Below are 23076 nucleotides of genomic sequence, written 5' to 3' on the forward strand. Positions count from 1 at the left end.
GGGAAACTCTTTATTAAGCTCTGAGCTCCTCAAAGGCAAGGACCATATATTCTTCACCTCTGTATATCTGCCCCCTCATCTACAACCAACAAAAATTGTAACCCTCCTCTCTCTAACTAAGCCACCTTGGCAGGTGATCTCGCTGCCCTCCCCCCTATGTGGGACCTGACTCCCAGGGGTGTAAATCTCCCTGAGAATGCAGGATATGACTCCTGGGGATGAATCTAGACCTGGCATCATGGGATTGAGAACATCTTCTTGACTAAAAGGGGGATGCAAAATAAAACGATATAAAGCTTCAGTGGGTGAGAGATTTCAAATGGAGTCGAGAGATCACTCTGGTGGACATTCTTACGCACTACATAGATAACACTTTTTAGGTTTTAATATATTGGAATAGCTATAAGTAAATACCAAACTCCAACCCAGTAGCCTTGACTCTTGAAGACGACTGTATAACAATGTAGATTACAAGGGGTGACAGTGTGATTGTGAAAACCCTGTGGATCACACTCCCTTTATCCAGTGTAGGATGGATGAGTAGCAAAATGGGGACAAAACCTAAATGAAAAATAGAGTAGGATGGGGGGGGGGTGATTTGGGTGTTCTTTTTTTATTTTTATTTTTTATTCTGATTCTGATTCTTTCTGGTGTAAGGAAAATGTTCAAAAATAGATTGGTTTAGGTTCTAAAGAATTGGGGTAGCTGGTGGTAGATACCTGAAACTATCAAACTACAACCCAGAACCCATGAATCTCGAAGACAGCTGTATAAAAATGTAGCTTATGAGGGGTGACAATGGGATTGGGAAAGCCATAAGGACCACACTCCACTTTGTCTAGTTTATGGATGGATGAGTAGAAAAATAGGGGAAGGAAACAAACAGACAAAGGTACCCAGTGTTCTTTTTTACTTCAATTGCTCTTTTTCACTCTAATTATTATTCTTGTTATTTTTGTGTGTGTGCTAATGAAGGTGTCGGGGATTGATTTAGGTGATGAATGTACAACTATGTAATGGTACTGTAAACAATCGAAAGTACGATTTGTTTTGTATGACTGCGTGGTATGTGAATATATCTCAATAAAATGAAGATAAAAAAAAAAAAAGTGATATGAGGATTAAATGAAAGGACTTATGTGAAAGTACCCAGCCAGAGCTTCACATGACTGTCTTCTTCCTTTGGTCCTCACCCAAAATGTCGCCTCCTCAGAGGGGGCTTCCTTGACTATCCTAGACAAAAAGCAGCATGTAATCCCACATTATTTAATTCTTTACCCCAGTTTAGTTAAAAAAAAAAAATAGATTGGGGTGATGAATGCACAACTATAAGATGGCACTGTGAACAGCTGATTGTACACCATGGATGATTGTATGTTATGTGAATATATCTCAATAAAACTGAAAATAAAAAAAATTGCAGTCCTAAAGTTGGCATATAGTATGGTATAATAAATATTTGTTAAATGAAGGAATAAATGAATGAATCTAAAAATTAACAGAACATGTAAACATAGCATCACCACTATACACTTCCGCTGCTAAACCTACAGCCATGGTGTTACTCATCTAAACTGCTAGGCAAAGTGAGAATTCATCTTATCCTCAGTCCTTAAGAGGCAGAACTAATCTGATTTATTCTTTAATATACTCACCAGCATGTCCTTTTAGCGCTCTACAATGCTCTTCCTATAACAACCTCTAAGTCACTGAAACTAGTTACATGGTGCCAGGGAATTCTAAAAACTTTCAGTTACTAACTTGAGTTTTACTACCATCTACCTTGAGCATCTGATCTGTGAAATTCTGCAGCATACACAGGTCAAGAGCATGAAATTCTCCCTCTTCCTTGCCCCACCCATGTGCAATGAGAAATAAAACAGAAACCAGGCCATGTCTTACTCGTGGAGTCCTCTTCCTTGGAAGCGTGAGGTTGAGATAGTTATTAGGAATGGATGATTTGGTGAAGCTGAGTTCAGTTTTTCCATGGTTTTTGCCCCAAGAATCTTTAAGGAAATAAAAGTACAAGTGAGATTTGGGTCCTAACACTGTTACCCCAGGGCCAAGGGGATATCACTATGCTGTACCCCCAAATCATATAGATCTATACAATGTACATCTATATTCTACATTACAGATGTGTAATTCCTGTACCCCAAGTTGTAGATGTAAACACCCCAGGTAGGGAGCTGATGCAGCTCCATCAATGACCTCCCCACATGGCACCTCCCACACAGACACACTTACACATGCAGTGAGTGGTGAGTGGGATGGAGAACTACCCCTGTTCAGCCTCAAAGTCAGAAGAAGGTATTGTTCAGCATCAGAACAGATTACACTAGTGTTAAGGGCAGCCAGGCTCTGGCACAAGGGCAGGGGTGGCGTAAGGGTCAAGCCAAGCCTGTGTGAAGGTCCTTACCCACAGCCCTCAGCGGAGTGCCCCGGAAGAGCTCGTAGAACTTAGAGAGGTACATGACCATGTTGAGCTTGTCGGGCTCTCGGGTGGACGCCATCCCCTTGCCAGTGGTCACTGGGGGGATCCCGAACTCACGCTCGGCCACATCAAATGCCAGCTGGTTGTTCTCTACAGCATCATCCTCATTCAAAGAGTCAAAGTTGCTAGAGAATCAAACAAAGTGGAGAAGTTCAAGGAGAGGAGGAAGAGGTGTGAAGAGCTGAGCAAATTTAGCCATAAGGAGCCTGGCTGGGTGACGCTCTGCCAGACCCTGGCAGGGATTGGGGAGGGCAAAGGAGAGCCACTCCAAACCCTAATACCAGGCCCTCTACTCAAGGGCAGCTCAGCCAGGAGAAGACTAACCCCATACTTCTCACTCAGAGAGAGATCAATCATGCTGGACCATGAGGACACCATTGCTGCCCAGGTCAAAACAATCAGAAAATCATTTAAACCTCTTTGGAAAATTCATGAGCATTTTTTTTTAATTACAAAAGTAATATGGCTTCTCATAAAAATAAAAATCAAACTATATAAACATATAAAGTAAAAGGTAAGCTGATTTCCCAAATGTAACCCTTTGGTAGGTTTCCTTTAAGCCTGTTTTGATTAATTTCCACATGTGGGTGAGGTTATACTGCTGTTGATTTAAAAACAACTTTGAAAGATGTACTGTGCTTTGGACATCACAAAGTATTTCAACAAACATTACCCCATCACCTAATGACCCTGCCATTATTCCCAATTTATAGATGAAGAAACTAAAACTCAGAAAAGGTAAGTGGCTGGTCCAACAGTACATAGCTAATGGATTGGTCTCAAATCTAATACTTCCACTGTAAAACTCTCAAACAGGTTCCAGGAATTACATCTTGCCCATAATTCCTCTCTTGAGGATATAGCTCCAAGGTGTGTGTGAATATTCAAATTTAACTAAGAAAGGGGGTGGGGTGGGGGGTACAATCACTGAGCCTAAGCCACTTCTGCTACTCACACATCAGGGACTCAGACCAAACATCTTGCTGGCAGAGCAATCAGTGCAAAGGGAAAAGAACAAATTTAAGAGAAAACACAAATCAAAAACATTCAAAAAAAAATATTGAACCAAACACTGAAGACTGTGAAACTAAAAGAACAGCCCTGGTAGCCCCGCAGGAGCTCCTCAGCTGTGAGGGGCTCGGTAAGTCCAGCCTGGACCCCAGACTCACATGAGCTCAGGCCGGAAGCGGTGGATGATGGCACACAGGGCCAGGCCGCTACGCCAGGATGTAGTCAGGTCGGTGATGGTGACGTGCCGGTAGCCCTCAGTCTGCTGCTGGCACCAGGTTAAGAGCTTGCTGGGCCGGACGTCTGACTCTGTGGTAAGAGGAGTAGATGGTGGGGAAGCACTCTGCGGGGAACCTCAGGAAGCTTGCTCTGGGGAGCCCCTCTGATGGCCACCAAGGCTGGGGACCAGGAGAAGTGACCATCCAGCATGGCCATGCAACCCCTGCCAACCAGGGCTGCTCCCTGAGTGCCCTGTCCTGAACATGGCAGGAGGGCAGGCAGCTGGGATGGGAAGCACACTCTCCTCCAGCAGAGTCCCTAAGATCCACTCCGGCCAGGCCCCAGACTAGAGCCTAGGAACATAGATAAAAGTTGTGGACTCTGCCAACAACATGCTCATCCACTGGGGAGGACAGACACAGACACAGGTAAGTGACACGGACCCAGTGCAATATGTGCTGCGGAGGAGGAGAAAGCGGGCACTGGAGGCAAATGGGCAGCGGGTTTGCACTGAGTCTGCCAGAGGAGGGGAACTCCCCAAAGAAAGTGTCCCACAGGAGGTGCATTTGAGCTGGTTCCTGAAGAGTGTCTAGGAATTCATTAGACAGAAGAAGGCATTCCAGGAAAACAGAAAAGTCTGTGCAATGGCAAAGAATCTAGAAAAACCTGCCATGTTTGTATAATAGTAAAAGTTTATTACGGTGGTAGCAGTGGGACGTGTGGTATGTGGAAGGAAGGGAGAAGGAAGGTGAGGGTGTCTAACTCAGGAGAGGAGGGAAGGCTGGGTGGGCAACCTTTAAGCAGAGAGACCTTTAAGCAGGAGGGTGACCTGAGCAAAGCCAGATGTGGGGGGAGTTACTCGTTTAATCCTTCCTTCATCCACCATGGAGCAATGGCCTTATGCCCAGTCCTATGTCAGGCTCAGGGAGAGCAGGAAAAGGGTGAAACATGTGGAGCTCATTATCTAGATAGGGAGACAGGACCCCACACTGGAAACAACAGGAAAATAAAAGCAAGTCCCAATGAAATAATTCTGCAGTTATATTTACTGTACTAAGCACTGCACATTTTTAACTCCTTTAATCCTTGCAACAGCCCCACAGGTAGGTGCTTATGCACATTTTACAGGTGAGGAACCTGAAGTACAAAGAGGAGATGTGGTCACAGAAGGTCACATAAGTAACAGGGGCAGAGCTGGGCTGACTTCAGAGCCTGTATCACCAGAGCCTCCCAGGAGGCCTCCCCCCTGACGAAGCCCCTCCCAGCGACCTGGCCAGGACCCCAAGGGGGCTCTTACCCTGCCTGGAGAGGCCAACGGATCTTCTGATGGAGCCCACTCTCTCAAGAGGGTAGTGGTGCAGCTCCGTGGTGATATACAAATGCTTCACCTGCAACCAAGGGAGACCTCGCACAGCGGCGCCCCAGCTTCCCCCAAACCATAGTCCCAAGGCCTCGATATGCTACCTACTCTCTACTCAATGCCTGCTACCCTTTCACTCTAACACTGGCTGGGATGATTTTCAGCAAGGCAACCTGAGATATAGAACAATGGATCTCAATTATCCACCCAAATATGGGGCAACTGAGGTAAGAATATACATAATTGGCTCCTTTAAAACAATTCACACCATTCTCTGTTCTAATGCCTGAAGAGGTTGGGGATTGGGTGGCTCTGGGTCAAAGGGAGAAAAACTGCACTCTGAGACTGGGTAGTAAGGAGAGAAGACAACTGGCCAAGCAGATTACTTGAGAGAGCTACATGCTCAGCAGTGCACATGCACAGTGGCAGATAAACATATGCAATCATATGTGTTCTATTTTTCTACTGTGGGTTCAAAAGGATGCTGACTATAATTTATTCCTGTGACTCTCTGAGGAGAGGAAAAGCTTCCACATTTGAGCTAAAGGCATAGTGGCCTCAGACCCAGAAATGTATCAAGATTTAATGTGATCCTCTCTCCCCATCCACTCAGGGCCAAGCGACCCAGACGGGGCACCAGGGAGGGGCTTACCTGATTGGGCCGGACACCGTGTGAGTTGAGGTTAGGGTACCGTGTCCCCGGGTCCAATGTGTATTGTTCAAAGTTCTTGCTGATGTTCTCTGGGGTTGTTTGAGGTAACAGCCGGTAAAGACTTTCTCTGGCGGGAGGCATAGCCAAGAGGTCAGGGATGGCTCTAGCCACCTCAGGCCTTTGTCCCCACCCTCGGCCCCTCTCCCATTCCCATGTAGTCAAGGGATTTCTGGACGTGTTTGCAAGGTCTGGCAATCTGCAAAGTGGGGAAAGGGTCAAAGGGATCCAGAGGAGGTGGGAGTCCAGCGGCAGTGATGCTGGCCTCCCTCCCTGAACAGAGGCCAGGGACCCAGGGCTGGCAGCACGGTGACCTGTGGTTTTTGCTGTAACCACCACTCAGCCACGCTGCCTTCTGTGGCCTGCCCCCCCAGTGACCACAGGCCTCCACACCCAAGAATGCCAGAGGTCCATCTCCACCCACCAGCCTCTGACTTCTCCCAAGCTCCCCAGTCACCACCGCCACGTGGCCAGCAGTGGGAGTCTGGAGGAGAGCCCTGCACCTCAGCAACAGAAGAGGCCTCAGAGGTCACACACCCCAACTCCCAACCAGGGCAGGACACTCAACCCTGCACTGGAAGACTTCCTTACATCAATCTCTTAAATAAACCTCTTCCTGCTCTTGGATGACTGAGCAATGTCAGGGATCTCCAACTTTAGGGCTAGACCAGATGAAGATTTCTCTTTGGTGTCCTGGGCCTTAAGTCCTGGGCACCAGAGAAAGTCACTGGAGAAGGCAGATCATGATGGAAAAAGTTTCCTTTGGGACCATATAGGCAGGCAGACCAGAGAGGGGCAGAGGCTCTAGGTAGATCTAGGAGACACCTGACAGGTGATCTGGATGTCTCTCCTAACTGAACTTTTGACCTGGCCCTGGTCCCCAGCTAGGAGCCCTGATGTCAATATTCACCTTTCAGCCAGCAGCTCCAGGGGAAGAGTTCCCTGGTCCCAGCTCTTCACCATCCAGGCGGTATCAAAGGCTGCCAGGAAACCACGGGCACAGCCTGTGCCCATGGGCCAAAATGGCTGCAAAGGACAATATTCAAAATACCAGTGAATTCTAATGACTCCCAGTCCACTGTCCCATACCCTCCAGCACTTGCTGCTTGCCAGCCCCGTGTAAGGCACTGGGGGTGGAGAGGAGCCAAGGCAGGGCCCCCACTGCTCACAGGATTCACCACAAACACAAACAGCAGCAACACAAAGCCATGTAAGCATGCCATGATACCGGTACAGCAAAACTGTTTTAGGGCTCAGAAGAAGGGGAGGCAAATTCCCACCTTGGGGGAGGGAGATGAAAATCAGAGAATGTTTCATGAAAGAGTTACCATTTAAGTTGATTGGAAGGAATAGGGAGTATTCTGACAGGAATCTGGATGCATTTGGAAACAGCAAGGGCAGAAGTGGGTGGCTGGAAAAGTACAGAGCCTGATGGTAGAAAAGCTGGCCTGGTCTGGATGTAGCATAATGTACAGGACAGGTGTTTGAACTGAGAAACAAAGCTGGAAGGGAGGCTGGGGCAGTAGCAGGGTGGTATGGAGTGTTTAAGGAGCTTGGGGTATATTCTGTGCCTAATAGCAAGCAAGGATTAAATCAACCAAGCTAAATTCTAATTAAACTGTTCCAAGGGAGCCCAAAGCATGGTTTGGCATTTAACTCTTAATTTGGGATAAACACATAAACAATTTTTGATTAGTACTTACATTAGAGATAAGAATTTATCCCTTCTGAAAGCATTCATTTTAATCTACCTTCCATTTCCAGGTTTTCTGGGGAGGATTTTGAGCATGGAAGCCATGGATGGAGACGAGAGCTTTGGGGCCCACACGCCTTTCTTGGACCCCATATACTCTCCATGTCAAAAGGCCACAAAGAGCCACCCACACAAAGAAGGGAGGTTCTACACACTCCCCATGTGGTCCAGACCAGGGCCGCCTCAATTCATTCTGTACTTCAACAAAGAGGCCATCTCAGAAGAGCCCAAACATGGAAGACAAAGCTCTCACGCCTTTCAAACAGGCGAAACTGTCTCCCCTCAGTTTAGTGAATCCTGCCAACTGGCTGAGCACCTCTGAGCCTGTCCTTCCCCCAGATGCATGACAGCAGATGCTGCCAGCCAGCACAGAAATGCAAAGATCTGTCTTGTGGCAGGAATGAGGGGGCTTCAAAGGCAACCAGTACCTCAAGCAAGCTGTCACCCACGAGGGCCACGAGAAGATGGTGTGAATGCCGCTCGCGCACCAGGGCAGCATTCTCGGAGGCGTACATGGAGGTGAAGTCAAACATGGCCACATCAGGCTGCCCATAATGGTTCATGGCAAAGTCTAAAGATGGCAGCTGGTAATTAGTGGCAAAGTCTGCAGCTTCTCGGGCATAGGAGAGCAGGTTTTCCTGGTGCACGTTCTCCGCACATAGCAGCATCTCTGTGTCAGTGTAATCCTGGGGAAGAAAAAGGATACGCTGCATCAAAGACATACCGCTTACCTCTCTAAAGGGTGAGTATTCAAACTCACTTCTTTGGAAGAGCAATTTGGGATGGGTTTATGCAGTGAGGCTAATCAAAACAAAAATAGAAAAATCAGAACGAAGGGAATATAGAGGAAATCTGCCAGCCACGAAGGCTAACGGTTATGATTAAGCGTTACGTTTGGCTTCAAGCTTCCTGGCATCCAAGGCAAAAGGGAAATGTGATATGTTACAGGGCACTCTTTATCAGAAAGAAGGAAGCACAGAAATTCCTGAGGGGAGGTAATTTTTCCTGGCACGAAATTCTCAAAGAACTGTCTCACATGGGAATTTATACAGAGAACATTACATGTTGTAATAATAGGGTACACGATAAAGGCCTTGCAGCCAACATAGGAGCATATTTCAAATGGATGGTTCTTGCAATAACTTTGAATAAAATTATCAGATAAAAGAACATGTCAGTAGGTGTGATTTTATTACGGGTTGAGTTAAGCTAATATAGTCCAGGTAAGCTGGGCTTAGTGGTCTGACAAGACCAGAAGAAAAAAAAGCAGGGCATAACCCTCAACTTCCTTCCCCAAATCAGCTACAAGTGGGTAGATGGCAGAACAACAGAACCATGCGGAGAGGACAGAAATAAGGACAAGAGAGAAGAAAGCAGAGCTAGAGACAGGGAGCTGGGTTCTAAGTAAAACAGACCCATCCAGGGAAGTAATTTTAAATGAAGATAAGAGTGGGGCAGAGTGATGAATCTGGGCCCCATTTCCCCAGGTCTAGAGTACCAAAGAGAGACTAGATCCTAGACAGAGAAATGGGGAGGTGATGAGTGGAGGGTGGGGAATCCAACAGGAAGAAGACTCACCCCAAGTGTTAAAGTAGACAGGGGCTGTAGAAGGAAAGAGAAGAACAGGACATGCCTGCTCAATATTTCCAGTGAGGGTGGACTCAGGAGCGGGAGACCAGCTAGGGCATGCATCCACCTCAGACCCTGGAAACTAAGCTCCCTCCCACCGAGGTGGAGGTGCTGGAATCCTAGCCTGGATGTGTGCTGGCCAGCAGAGGGGCACAGCTGGAAGCTTAGAGGCACACATCTTGAGGAGTACTTTCTCTTCAGCAGCCATGGAAAGAAGCCCAGAGGTCGGCAGAAATAGATAAGGAAAGCCTTCTGTCCAGAAGTCAGGCACTCATACCACAAACATTCACTCAGCCTCTTCTGGGTGCCTCTAGGAAGACCCTGAAGCAGATACGATAAGGAAAATGGAGGAATTGCCATTCCTCAGGAGAGCAAGATTGCAACTTTAAGTGGCTGGGGTAGTTGGGCCAGGTCCCTGGGCTCATGCAAATGCCACAGAGTTTGGATAGTCACCGGAGGCTCAGGCCACAGCTCCTCAATCAAACAGGTGTCCAGTTCTTCTATGGCTAGCCTATGGCTCCATGGCCTCCGATTTTTAGATGAGAGTTCCTGTCTTGTACTAGAGGCCCCTGAGCACCAGCACAAGAGGTGCTCACCGTCCCCTGAAGAAGAAAAGGGCTTGGTGCGGACAACCATAGGCCCGGGATCAGCTCCCAGCTCCGCCACAGTCACGACAGGATCAGAGCAAGTCATTCTCACACATCTGTGCCCCAGAAGAGAGCATGAGACAAGAGTGTGGTGAGGCCTTGATAACTGCCAAGTGTGCAGAGAAGAGACACATAGCAGGCCTAACCTGCTACCCTTAAAAGACCTGCTTGTACGGTTGGCCTTTGGCTGGTGCGAGGCCTTTTTGGGAGTGATAAGAGTGGTTCACTGTGCCTAATCTGTTTGTGCCAAAATGGTTTAGGTGTTCACCTGCTTTCCTTCTGGAAGTTTGGAATTTTGGTACATGCTAGGCAGAGGCTGCTATGTGACTAGCTCACAATTAAAAACCCTGCACTCTGAGTCTCTAATGCGCTTCCCTGGTTGGCAACCTTTCACACCTGTTGTCACAATTAGTTGCTAGGGGGAATTAAGTGCATCCTGTGAGAACACCCTTGGAAGGTTGCACCTGGTTTCCCCCACACTTCACCCCATGCACCTTTCCTTTGCTGTAATAAATCTTAGCTATGAGTATGGCCATCTGCTGAGTCCTGTCAGCCATCCTAGTGAATGTGGGGTGGTCCTAAGGACCTCCTGACACACCAAAGACCAAGTCACTATTAGCAACTTGTTGCCTGGATAAATCCTTTCAGGTGATCTAAAGGGAACCCCAGGCTCCAAGAGGCCCGAGTGTGCAGCAAGTGAAACTTGAAGGGATTTCTGTGAAAACTGAGGTCAAACTTTGTCTGACAAAAGCTCCTCCCAACCCCACCTCTGCAAAGGTGTTCCTGCGCCTGCACCAGTGGACCTCAGAATGATCCTCCACCATCTGACACAGCCTCTCTAGACTGAGGAGACTGTTCACCATCCAAATTTGGAGAAGGATGCCTGTGGAGCAGAGAGAAAAAGGGGATACTGCCTCCTTCAGCTGACCAGGTAAGCAGCAGGGCACCAGATGTTGTAGACAATCACCCAGACATCTACCAGCTATGCTCCAGTCAGCCCCAACCCTGTACCTCAGGCTCTCAGCAAAGACCTGAGCTGAGATGGTGGCAGCCCAGGGGAGGGCTGAGTTACTAATGTCACTCTGCCAATTGCCAGCACAAGCTGGCAAGAGGATTGACTCATTCTTCTCTGACAAGCAGCAGTGAATGGTCACCGTGCTGCCTGGGCTATAGGCTGACACCCGGAGAACAGCTGACCTCAGGCTGCACGATCTTTATCTTGAGGTGCGGTGGTGGCAGGAACCAAAGCTCTGGAAGGGGTGAAAACCCAAGCAAAGAAACTTCCATCCCAGGGAACACCACTCCATGTGCTTCTTCCTTCCAACCCTGCTCTCTGTTGTAAGTAAGTGGATGCATAAGCAGGAAACAGAGACATTGGAGCCCAGGAAGCCAGAGGACAAACAAACAGGTGTTCAGAGAAGGCTGAGAATTTCCAGAGTGAACCTGCAAACCCACTATGTGCCGGGCACTGTGCTAAGTGTTCTGTACACATTTTTTTCACTTACTCCTCCCAACAACCCCTTCAGACAGAAACTATTCTGTTTTGCAAATGAGGAGACTGTGGTTCAGAAAGATTAAGTGGCTTACCCTTGGTCCTGAGTTAGTATGTGGAAGAGCCAAGATTTAACTTGAGTCCTCCTGACTGCAAAAATAGGAGTTGTCCCCCATATTCTGACAAGGAATCACAGTATGAAATTCAAAAGTGGAAGTGTCTCTGTGTCTCATTAGGACAAGGAGCCCCCATCTGCCTCCAAATGACATGTGACCTCCCCAAAAAGGAGGTGGGGCTGAATGAGACTTGGGGAAGGGGAAGACTCAGCTAATCTCTCAGGGGTAAAGACTCACTCTAACTCCTGGGTAGGAGTCTCACACCACCACAGCTCTCAGCAGAAACATCTCTGCATGTGTCATGCAGGTTCCTAGCCAACCACTAGCATGAGGCCAAGGAAAAGGAAGTGAGTGGCCCTGTCCCCCTCCTCCCCTTGCTCAGGATTTAGCAGGATGACAACTGTTCCTATCTGCTGATGCTGCCCGCTCAAGACACAAAGGGAAAGACATTTAGGAAATCGCAGCAAAGAGATACATACATTAATGATGACCCCTTTGTCAAGCAGGCTCTGCTTCTTGGCTGTCATGACAAAATAGTGGGTGCAGTCCTTGTAGTAAACAATGTTCTCAAGATCAATCCCTGAAAAGAGAAGTGTTTATAGAAAATATTACTTCGGAGCTCGACTTTGTGTTAGGAACTATGATCTGCCTCATTACAGTTCTCATTATCTGTCTGCCAAATATTCAGATTAGACAAATTTTTAGACATGAAAGGCTGGAAGAGATAAACCAGAGTGCTAGAATTTACCCAAGTCATCAAAACTGGCTTTTACAGTCCCACAAAGACATTATTTCCTTTAAAACTCACAAAAGTCCTTCGGGGCTGTGAATCAGCATTTCCAAGTTAGCGCTGAGTAAGTGCTGCAGAAAGCAAAGCGCTGTCCACGGGAATGGCAGCCAAGCAATCCAAGTCTGTCTGACTCCGAGAGTCAGTATGAAGAGAGCTGTGTGAATTCTCTGAAGACTGTTAAGATGATTCCACCATTTCTCTTGTGTGTGGGGACCCAGGTGCAATGGTAGGAAGAGTTCAGGTTAGAGGGCTGGGTTATAGCCTCTTGCCCTTCCCCCCAATCACAAAACACTTTATAGACTAGGTTTCTGCATTTAAAACAATGCTGTGAGATAACAGAGTAGCTCAAGGGATCTCAAAGTGTGGTGCCCCAACCAGCAGCATCGGCATCACGTGGGACCTAACAGAAAGAAAAATTACTGGGGCCCCATCCCAGACCTATTGAATCTGGGGTTGGAACCATCAGCCCAACCAGACTTCCCAGGGCTCAAGTTTGAGCACCACGGCTTAGCTTATTTAAAGGGAGAGAAAGAAACAGAAACATTGCGACTTTATCAGCAGTCAATACAAAGGAGTGCTGGGTAACCATGGGGACCTCTTTATTACTGTTAAATAGGAAACAGCCATCAACGCATACAGACCCCAAGAGAATCAGAGGAAATTCATCACTGTCACTGCATATGGGATGCTTTTGTGAAACAATGGCTGATTGTGACAACCATGGCAGAGTTTAAAGGAAGTTCATTGAAACAACTGGAAAAACACACTCAATGTCCTGTTGTAATTTATTTATTTGGTGATTTAGTTAGATGTTCGTTTTCTTGTTTGTGGGGAGGGGTGTGTGGAGAATTCTTAAATCATTCAAAAGGACATCATGTGGCAGAAGAAAACACTAAAACATTTTATAAAATATGCAACTACGGTGTAACTCAGAGGATCATGCAATGGGTACAGCTCTTTGGAGAGAAAAGTAGCAGTGGCCAGCGAGAGCCATAGAGTCTGGCCCAACAATCGCATTCCTATTAAAACATCTTAAAGCATTAATTCCAACGGAAGTACTTTTAACTATTAACAGTAAATAGTTGAAAGGTCTAAAACTGAGGTCAGCAAACTTTTTCTGTAAAGGGCTGGGTAGGAAATATTTTTGGCTTTATGAGCCACATGGTCTCCGTCACAACCACTCAACTCTGCCCTTGTAGGTGGAGGGGAAGGTAGAAGCAGCCACGGACATCAAACAAAGGGAGCGGCTGCGTGCCACTAAAACTTTATTTATGGACATTGAAATTTGAATGGGACATGATTTTCATGGGTCATGAAATCTTCTTCTTCTTTTGATCCTTCTTCAGCCATTTAAAAATATAAAAATCATACTTAGCTTGAAGGCAATAAAAAAAACCTGCAGCTGGACATAGTTTGCCAACCTCTGGAGGAAATGCCTAAGCAGTAACAGTACACCTTCTTAATGAGATATTCTACAGCCCCCCAAACTGATCACCAGGAGGACTATGTTGCAACACGGACAATATTTTATATGTGATGCTGAATGAGAAAAGCAGAATAACAAACAGTATGACACTCTGATTAGAGCTAAAGCCATGTAAAAAGTAAGTATACTGGGGGAAAAGTACTTAAAAGGAGAACATGAAAATGAGCACTATTTCTGTGCAGCCAGTCAGATAATGGATGATTTATTTTTAGGATAAAGAGTTGATTTAACATTGTTGTTACATTGCCTTTTCAAGGAGAAACATATTTTTAAATTTTTAAAATCAAGTTTAAAAAGAAAAGAAAAATAGCCTGGAATTTACTTAATTAGGAGCAGGCATTTCATCTCTCTCTTTCCCCTCAGTCTGATACATTTTTCTCCACCATCCTTATTACCACCTGATGTATTAATTTTTTATTTATTTATTGACTCCTTCCCTCCATAGGATGTAAGCTCTAGGAAAGAGGGATTTTGTTGGTTTTGTTCATTGTTCTATCTCAGGCCCTAAAACAGTAACTGGCACCTAGTAGGCAGTCAATAAATATTTGTTGAGTGAATGGATGAATAACTTCCTTCCTCTTGGCCTATGGCTGGGTGACAACTGGTCCCAATGAGCATTACACTCCTCATGTTGTGGCTTAAAAATGAGTCCTTGCCTGATGAGCACGGAGTCAATCGGTAGACGCCAGGACTTTGAGAAGAGAAAAAGTTTATTTAGCCAAGGCTAGCCTCGCAAAGACAGGAGGGCAGTCCTCCAATCTGTCTTCCTGAACTGGAGAAACTTTCAGTGTTTCTATAGCATTTAAACAGACAGGCAGGCTTAGGATAACAAGCAAGGCAGTTTGAGATGACAAGGTCAGAGTCTACTGAGTATGCATAGAGGTTTTACTTAGGCTACTGCACATGTCAGGTGTGCTAACCTGGCTTTGTTCAACAAGATAGTTTAGGAATTTGGGGTGTCTAGTTCTGGGCTGACCCATAGGGGGCTATGTGTAAGGGCACCAAACTACAGAGTTGCAAAATAAGGGATACAAGTGGGGCCAGTCATGAGTTTTTTGTTATTGTCCAGTTACAGAGTGAGTTTCAAAACATAGCATTATCAAAACAAGGCATTTGGGCTACAATTCAGTGAGTATGATTTTTACTATTATAATTAGGCAACGTTTTGCCCTAGGTTAACCTTTTTAACTGCGCATGTCTTTGCGGTTAAAGCCAATTAAGACTGGTCTGGCTGGAGCTGTTAAGAACTTATCTATGGGGTATGCAGGTGGGGATTTCAAACATCGGAGAAAAGACAAATGGAAACTTTTGCAATCTAGCCAGGGAGGCAGCTGCTTTGGAAAGTGGGTCAGCAGGGATGGTATGAAAAATTGATCAGGGTCCACTACACTTGGACATCCCTGGACATCCATCACGGGGAAGGGCAGCTGGTACAATGTACAAAAGCACCTAGGCTTCTTCAGGTACCCCCCACAGGCTACTAGCTCTCTCCTCCAAAGAACACCTCCTCTGGAAGCTCATGTTGACCTCGGGCATAGCACCAACCCACCCGTATCAGGGTGGTTTATGTGGGTATCCTTCATTGGACAGAAAGCCAATATGAGAGGGGACATGCCAACCTTGACTTTTTATCCCAGGATGAATCCCCATATTGGGCAATCAGTAAATGTGTACAGAGTATATAAAATTACCTATTTTTATATACATTCAGAACTTTCAAGCAAGAATCTCTCTTGTCCTTGAAAAGATCCTGCCCGTTTATTATCCCAAGGAGAAAACTCTGCTTTCATTTTATCACAGTGAGCCTTCCTGGTCCAAAGGACACCAGAAAGCCAACATGTTCCCCTGCACCCTTTAGGAACCACAGGCAAAGCCCTGGCTTGGAAGGAGGTGAAGATCCCACCTGTTTCTTCTTTAAGGTCCTGAAAAAATTTCTGATTGAAGATGAAAGCCACACCGCTAATCTCCTCCACCTTGGCCTCAGCTGTGCTGTTTCTGTTTATGAAGTTGGCTGTGATTGCAATAGCCAACTTCCCACGGAATTCTTTTCTTCTGAACCCTGCATGAGAAGAAAGGGAAAAGTGGGTCTGTCTTCTGGATTTGGTGTGAAAACTGAAAAAGATTACTGAGAATGTTGTTCTCAGATGCCTCACAGACTAGTGAAATCAGAATTCTGGATCTCTAGAGAACTGGAGCAAGCAGAGGTGTGGAGGTTTGTACCCAAGGAAAAAAATATGGTCTCTAAAGGCCTTTCTAAAGTCAATGGCACTTGGTCCTTTTCTAAAATCCATAGGACCGACACCCTGGTTAGACATCAACAAACAAAAAGCTGAAGCTATCACAGAGTTCCTTTTAAGGTTTTGTTAGGCATTGATGCTAGATATATTCACGAAGGACCCACATGCACTTTGAACTTATATGATTAAAATTATTTTGCTTTTGCATTTTCATACCCCACCCCCTCTTTTAAAAGTGAGATTACTAGATTAAATTGCTGCAGACAGGGATTTTAACTAATTTTCTTTTTATCTCCAATACTCAGTGGCAAGCAATTAGTACACATTCAAGAAATATATAACGAACAAATGTAATTCTAACTTGCAATTAATTTAGTACTCTAATTCCTAAGAATTTTTACAGTTTTCAGTGGTTTATGTTAACATTGCTTTTTAACGGTGGTCACACAGACTCACAAGCAAGTAGTGACATTTCAATGGAGCCTGTTCTCCTCCTAATCCCTTATCTTTCTTTTTTTTTCACATATTAATATTTATTAAAAATTTTGGCTAATATATAAAATTTGCTTCTTTCACTTAGTAATCTTTGACTTTTTTTGTCAGTACCTCAATCATTTTAACTACTATAGTATATTACATTTTATAGATATATTGGTTAGATATTTCTTTATTGATCAACATTTGGCTGTTTCCAAACTGTTTTTTAAAAAAAAGTCTTCAACAAATACTCTTGGTCCTTTTTTTAGTTCAGGATTAATTTCTAGAAATGCAAGCTCTGGGTTCCAAGGATATGGAAATTTTGAATTTTAATTAATTGATATTGCTAATTTACACTCTTAAAATGGTTGTGCCAATTTATAATGCAGAAAATGCTGAAAATGTTATTTTCTTGGGTATCATAATTTAAATCTTTGCTAACAAGATGGGTAATTTTTTAAAGTTGTGAAGCTTATTTTCTAACAAACTAACTTTGGTTTCTAGCAATATGCATTCTCAATTCATTAGCTCTTTGAGTTTAATTTTAGCCACTATGCTTGTTATTAGACTGAGCTCTTTCTGTAAAGAGCAGCCTATTTTTTCTGTTATGTAACAACTCTTTGAATCTCACTGATGGTGAGAAATAGAATTTTTAAAGGTCTCAGACCTTTTCTCTTCTTTTAACCCTCAAAAAGTTCGTCTCCTCCTACCTCTACCTTGGCTACTGAATATACTGGATCTCTCAATTCACTGATTTCCTATCTGAGTGAACAGAATTTTTTTCAGAAGGATGATATATAACAGAATATTTACAGTCCAATTTAAAATATGAGTTGTAATTCTTCTGTTTGTAATCCCTTCCTGCCCTTTGGACTAATCTGTCTAGCTCCCTATCTCTATGGGTTCTGGTTTCAACTCATGGTATCAAGGACTCTCCAACTTTGGGCTATCTTGATAGATATGCTACCCTAGGCAGGTACTGGGGACCTAATCCTGACCCTTGAGGGATAGGCATTAAAGCAGTTGTAATAAGAAATAGTTCACAAATGGTATGTGATACAGTTTAGTTAAGATTAATGGAGAGTAAAACCACCATGCTTAGAAACAATTATCCATAGACTTAAAATTAACTAAATTCTTTTTTTTCTAATGTGAAAAAACTTCTATTGAAGAGGCTGTGTTCATTCTTTGGAAATACTTGAATTCATTCCTGAGCAAGGGCCAGGGCAGGTCTCCGTTCTTGCCAATGCCCATGTACTGGGACACAGCGACAATGCAGTTTAGCGCTGAGCCCATACTTTTCTTTTTAGCACCTGACCATCCCTATATTAATAAATCTTCTCTCTGCCCTAGATACTGCTGTTTACTTTGCTTAACTCCAGGCATTCATCATACAAGCACAGACTGGCTGATATAACATTTTTCTTCAGCCACCTTTGGGAATTCCCCTTACATTCATTCATCACAAATGTAAACCTCATGCTGATCCCCAAACTTCTTTGTCAAAAATCCCTTTGACTGAAAACTTTGGGTTTCTATTCAATAGCTTCTCCTTTAAGTTGTTCTTCACCAGACCTTTTTCAAAATGGTCAGCAATAGCCATAATTCTCTAGTCCAGCAGTTTTCAACCAGGGATTATTTTGCCTCCCAAGGGACATTTGGCAATGTCTGGAGACAGCTTTGGTTGTTACAAATGGGACAGAGGGTTCTACTGGTTGAATGAGTAGAAGCCAGAGATGCTGCAAAACATTTTACAATGCCAACACAACAAAGAACCATCTGGCTCCAAATGTCAGTAGTGCCAAGACTGAGAAACCCTGGTCTAGTCTAACCCATTTGGTCCTAAACTGTTCAAACAGCTCTACTCCTTCTCACCCTTCATGTTCATAAAATAAAGATTATACTCAAGCTGAGTATGGATCCTGGACTTTCAAATATTCAAACTTACAGTCCCACCAAACCACCAAAATAGCCCATAAATGCTAACAGTACAAAATCCAGGTTGGCAGCTTAAAAATTCTTTGTTAGTACTGATTATTGATGGGGGTAAGCGATGGAACTGAAGAGAGGAAAGGGATGGGGAAACAGCACCGGTTGCATGGTAGATGGGAAGGGTCCCAGCTAGACTGAGCACACTTCCTGAATTTCCCGAGAGGCCCTATTTCAGGGAGAGTGTTCTGACCTCAGAAGATGTGCCCTCACAGTCAAACTTCTGAAACTTGCAGCCCCTGAGCAGGACAACCTCAAAAAGCAGGACTTGGGACCACTTTGTCCACAACTCACAGTCTCAAACTGCTACAGGCACCTAATTATGTCAAGTCTGGGGTGGGAAACCCAGGTATCTTCTGGTAAAGGGGTTTCTATCTCAGCCGGACTAGATCCTACCCCAAGAAAGCATTTTCTATCTCCAGCTTTAGAACCCTGAGAAGCATCTGTTGACCAGCAGTGAGTGTGCTTAAAAGTTATGAAAAGAAGCAAGAGTTCTCCTTCTGGAGTATTATACTTGAAAGTAAACAAGCACTGTTAATAGTATAAAAAATGATCATCTTAGTTAGATAAAATAAGTATGAAAGTGCTTAGTACCATGGCTTTGTACATGAGCACGTGTTCAATAAACATACAGTTGATTTTTTTTCTTTTAATTTCCATGACATGTTATAAAGTAGTTTTACATATTAGTTCCTTCTCAGTCTTCATAACAATCCTCTGAATGGGTTCTATTAGCCATGTTTTACAAATGGGAAAACTGAGATTCAGAGAGAATTAAATGAGTGTTGTCTAAACTCTCCAACTCACTAGAACTTCGGGGTACACTCTATCTCAGGTGTGACAGGACTGTCTGCCCTTCTGTCAAGAACCCCATTCAGCTTTGGCACTTGTCATCTTCACCCCCTTTTCCATGACCTTCCCTGACCAACCTCCCTCCTAACCCTCATACCCCCACCCCCAAGAAGAAGTGTCTTCACCTTCCAGGGTGTTCCGGCGGCCGTCAGCGCCAATGATGACATCAAACTCAAACTCTGACAGAGAGTGGTCTGCAGGGAGATATTCTGCCCGCCAGCCAATTTCTACCAGGACGGAAAGATGAGATGAGTTGGCAGAGGGAAGATTTGGGTTGGTCATAAAAAAAATGGATAATACAACTAGGTACATGCACTCCAGGCAGAGCCACCAGAGGAAAAGCCTAGGGAAGTCCATGTTCTTACTCTAATCTGGAGTCCTTGTGCCTTTGGTATCAGTTCAATCTAGACCAAGGTAAACCAGCAACTCTGACTCCATGCCTGACCTGACTGATTTCTATAAAGGCTGGGAGTCTATCCTCAGTGATTCAAGTCAGTCTCACTTGCTTATTTTTTTCCATCGCCTTCTCTTCATACCTACCTCGCATATTTCTCAATGCTTTCCCATTGCTAAACAGAGCCAAAAGGATGTGAAGGTTGTAATGAAAATAGTTTGAATTTTTGCTTCATTAGGCTCAGAATGTTCTGCTGTGCGGCACATTGTCTTTTACGAAAACCTTTTCTGTTGAAACCTTGCTGGATACCCATAATCAGGATTTAATATCCACTAGAAGTCTGGGAAAGGTTAAAAGCCTGCAAGTCTCTGAATGGTAAATAATGAGTGCTGCTCTACACAAAAGCCAGCTAAAGGCTCCCCTGACTTCTCAAATTTTCTAGGCAGAGGACAGGAGAAATCAATAGTAACCTGTGGAGGAAGTTACAAGGTTCATAACACTAAGCTGGCCAAGAAGCAAAACCCTGCCCAGGCACCAGAAGATTTTGATGATGAGTAAGATGCAGGGGCCTTCAAACAAACTCTCTGCCCATGTTGTCTGTTTAAGATTATAATTTAAATAAACACACTAAAAGGAAAGAGAAAATTCCTAAATAAGATATTCTTACAATGATATATAAATTATACTTCAATAAAGCTTAAATATATGATATACCAAATAGCATCTTAAGCATTTATTTCATATTTGCTCTAAAAGCTTCACTATCTTTACTCAATTCTAAAATATCATATGCAAATACACAAGAGTGCTTTCATCTATGTGTACACATATATATACACACAGAGCTTGAAAAGCATATGTATGTGTTTATCAAGCAATCAAATCTTCTTTTATCCATCTTACTGGTCAGACTTCATTTACAAAATACTGCCTCCTAACAGGGTAACCAAATTGCAGGTTTAATGGCTTAATAATAAACCCCTTGGTAGCTGAAGAGCAAATCTGAAGCGATGGCAATGGTCAAAAAAGGTAAACGATTGTACAGTGGAATTATGCCAAAAAGCTCCCAATATGAGTAACTCTTACAGAAACATTTTCTGAGAGCTGCAAATGTGTTACATGTTATAGGATCTGATTTCTAGACAGAAAAGGAAAATATACTATACTTTTATTTTCTTGATCTTCAGGAGGCTCTAAAACCTTCACAAACTCCACATTCACATGAATTTCAACTCCCAACAACAGGGCCACCTTGAATAGGATGAGCTGCAGCTGACGAATACCTGTGAGGAAGAAAGGAGAGGAGACATGAACTGTCGTTAGCAATGGCTGAGTGCCTCCTATATGCAGAATACTCTATAGTCACTTCTCAAAGATCTCTGGGCATAGCAATATACCAAGAGAGATCGTTATTGAGCACTAATTACACACCAGACACTCTCAAGCATTCACACATGTTTTCTCTTTAACTCGTATAGTGGCCCTTTGAGATAATTGTTATTCTCATGTTATAGAAGAAGGGCCTTTTTCTTGCCTCCTTCCTGAGCTGGGCTCTGGGTTTGACAAGATCAAGATAGCAAGAGGAGGAGATAAAGAGAAAGTAGAGGAATATGTAGTCAGTTATCAAATGGATCGTTTTGGGGGGGGGGGGGTGACTTGGCCATCCAGTGGTAAAGGGTGATGGGTATGTGAAATTCTCCCCACAAAGCTGAGCTCATGGTTTTCCATCTTCAACCTACTCTCCTGAATTTCCCCAGTGAGGAACACCTTGTTTCCTTATTTTTGTCCCCCTCATTTAGCACAAGTGGGTATGTCTCCAAATAATTTTCTGCAGAGTGAGAAGTTTTAAACTTTTTGTCGGTGCCTCTGTATTTAGTTGGCTTAGTTCATTTAACTCTTATTAAGCATCTACACTGTACTCCATACCATGTCAGGCACAGGAGACTGGAACGCATCCTCATGGAGGAAACACAGGTAGGCAGAATGGGGCAGAGCATGGTGGTTAGGGGGTCGGGGAGAAAGAACAGCACCCGAGCTATGGTCCTAGAAGCCTACTGAGGAGTGACGAAGAATATTGAATTCCACAGAGAGATTAAGGACCATGAAGACTTCAAGAGGCCAGGAGACTTGCAAGTAGGAAGCTACTAAAGACCTTGCTGAAAATCACTTCAGCAGGTGGAGGGGAGAGATCAGACTGCCATAGAAGGGGGTGTGAATGGGAAGTCTAGATGCACTCTAGACCTCCTCTTTCTAGAAGAAATTATTTGAAGTCAAGAAAAGTAATGGGACAGTAACAGAGAGCGGGAGGGGCCGTGGGGGGTGAGGAGCAGGAAGACTAAATGAAGGGGCCAGTGAAAAGGAGGGCTGGAACCCAGAGGGATTAGCATTGGAAAGGAGGTGGCCACCTTTTCCTCTGATACCAGGGTGAGAGGAAAGAATGGCTCCTTGGGTGGAGGCTGTTGGAGAAGGAGGGGAGAGAGGGATGGAAAGACGATTTGCCACCTGATGGTTTCTCTTCCTTAAAGCATAGGCTGGAGATCATCTGCTAGGAAGGAGAAGGCTAAGGGTGAAGGTTTGAAACAACCACCATGGAACTGGAGGAGGCCACTGATGCAAGGACAAGTAGAGACCTGCAGAGCAAAGCCAGGGACAAAGATAGAGCTGGAATTGAAGACTATGGCCTGAAAGAAAGCCAGTCAGCTGGGGGTTAAAGTAGCCAGTCCACTCCCTGGTCTCTGAAACCATCCTTCCAGGGAAGGCCTGGCTTCTCTTCCTAGTTTCAAAGTTCCTAGTCTATCTGGTTCCCACACGCAGTAGGTGCTCAAGAAATTCTCTCTGCCTCCCTTCCCACAGGCACTGAGCTGCCCCTGATAATGCCCCTGACTGTTTCAATTCCACGTACAGTCCTGCCAGCACATCAGGACACTGGGATATTTTCAAGGACTAGGTCTTCAATGGGGCCCTGTCAATGGGGGGCAGAGAAGGGCCCCTGGTGGGGAAGCCAGCCCAACAGCCCCAGGCCCCTCACAAGGCCTCCTGGTGGCCAGCTCTGCCACCTTGGGAGGACTTTATGAGAAAGCAGTGTGCATTGTCATCATTCTAAATTGGTAACTGACATATATCCTTTTGTGGGTGGTACAGAACATACCAAAAGCTGACTCTGCAGCTTTCTAAGCAAATCCAAATTTCTTTCCATTGGACTCCTGGAATTTTCTCACCCCAAAGTGGGAATAAACTCTGGTTTATTACTGCTGCTGGTAAGTTCTTCCGTGTCTGACTAAATTGTACCCTATTGTGGGTGATAATTCTCTCCAGTCATTCCCGCCTCAACTCCCTCCTCATTCCCATCAATTCTTGCAAGAATATGGCTCTCAGAGTTCTCCTCCCACCCTCTCCTCCCATGCACTTCCACAGAAAAACACTG

At 44.6% G+C, this 23076-nt stretch overlaps 1 protein-coding gene across 14 annotated transcripts in view; it reads right to left on the reverse strand.

Moving 5' to 3' along the window:
* The window catches only part of MICAL2 (microtubule associated monooxygenase, calponin and LIM domain containing 2), a 142490-nt gene that overhangs the window by 31364 nt on the left and 88050 nt on the right, over positions 1-23076 (reverse strand). For 13 of the 14 annotated variants that reach the window (XR_005217438.1, XR_005217437.1, XR_005217439.1 and 10 more), the window contains 11 exons: positions 20819-20935; positions 19384-19485; positions 15607-15762; positions 11907-12007; positions 7972-8229; positions 6701-6816; positions 5734-5860; positions 5019-5109; positions 3664-3811; positions 2420-2619; positions 1903-2006 (listed from right to left, as the gene is read on the reverse strand). Coding sequence is in view for 11 of the 14 variants with exons in the window: in XM_037839952.1 (XP_037695880.1) it covers positions 1903-2006; positions 2420-2619; positions 3664-3811; positions 5019-5109; positions 5734-5860; positions 6701-6816; positions 7972-8229; positions 11907-12007; positions 15607-15762; positions 19384-19485; positions 20819-20935 (1520 nt within the window). In the remaining 3 variants the exon portion in view is untranslated. Of the gene's footprint in view, positions 1-1902; positions 2007-2419; positions 2620-3663; positions 3812-5018; positions 5110-5733; positions 5861-6700; positions 6817-7971; positions 8230-11906; positions 12008-12240; positions 14395-15606; positions 15763-19383; positions 19486-20818; positions 20936-23076 lie in introns of those variants that run through there. The other variant, XM_037839953.1, reaches the window with a different exon arrangement.

This window comes from Choloepus didactylus, chromosome 6 (genome assembly GCF_015220235.1).
Source record: "Choloepus didactylus isolate mChoDid1 chromosome 6, mChoDid1.pri, whole genome shotgun sequence".
Taxonomy (NCBI): Eukaryota; Metazoa; Chordata; class Mammalia; order Pilosa; family Megalonychidae; genus Choloepus; species Choloepus didactylus.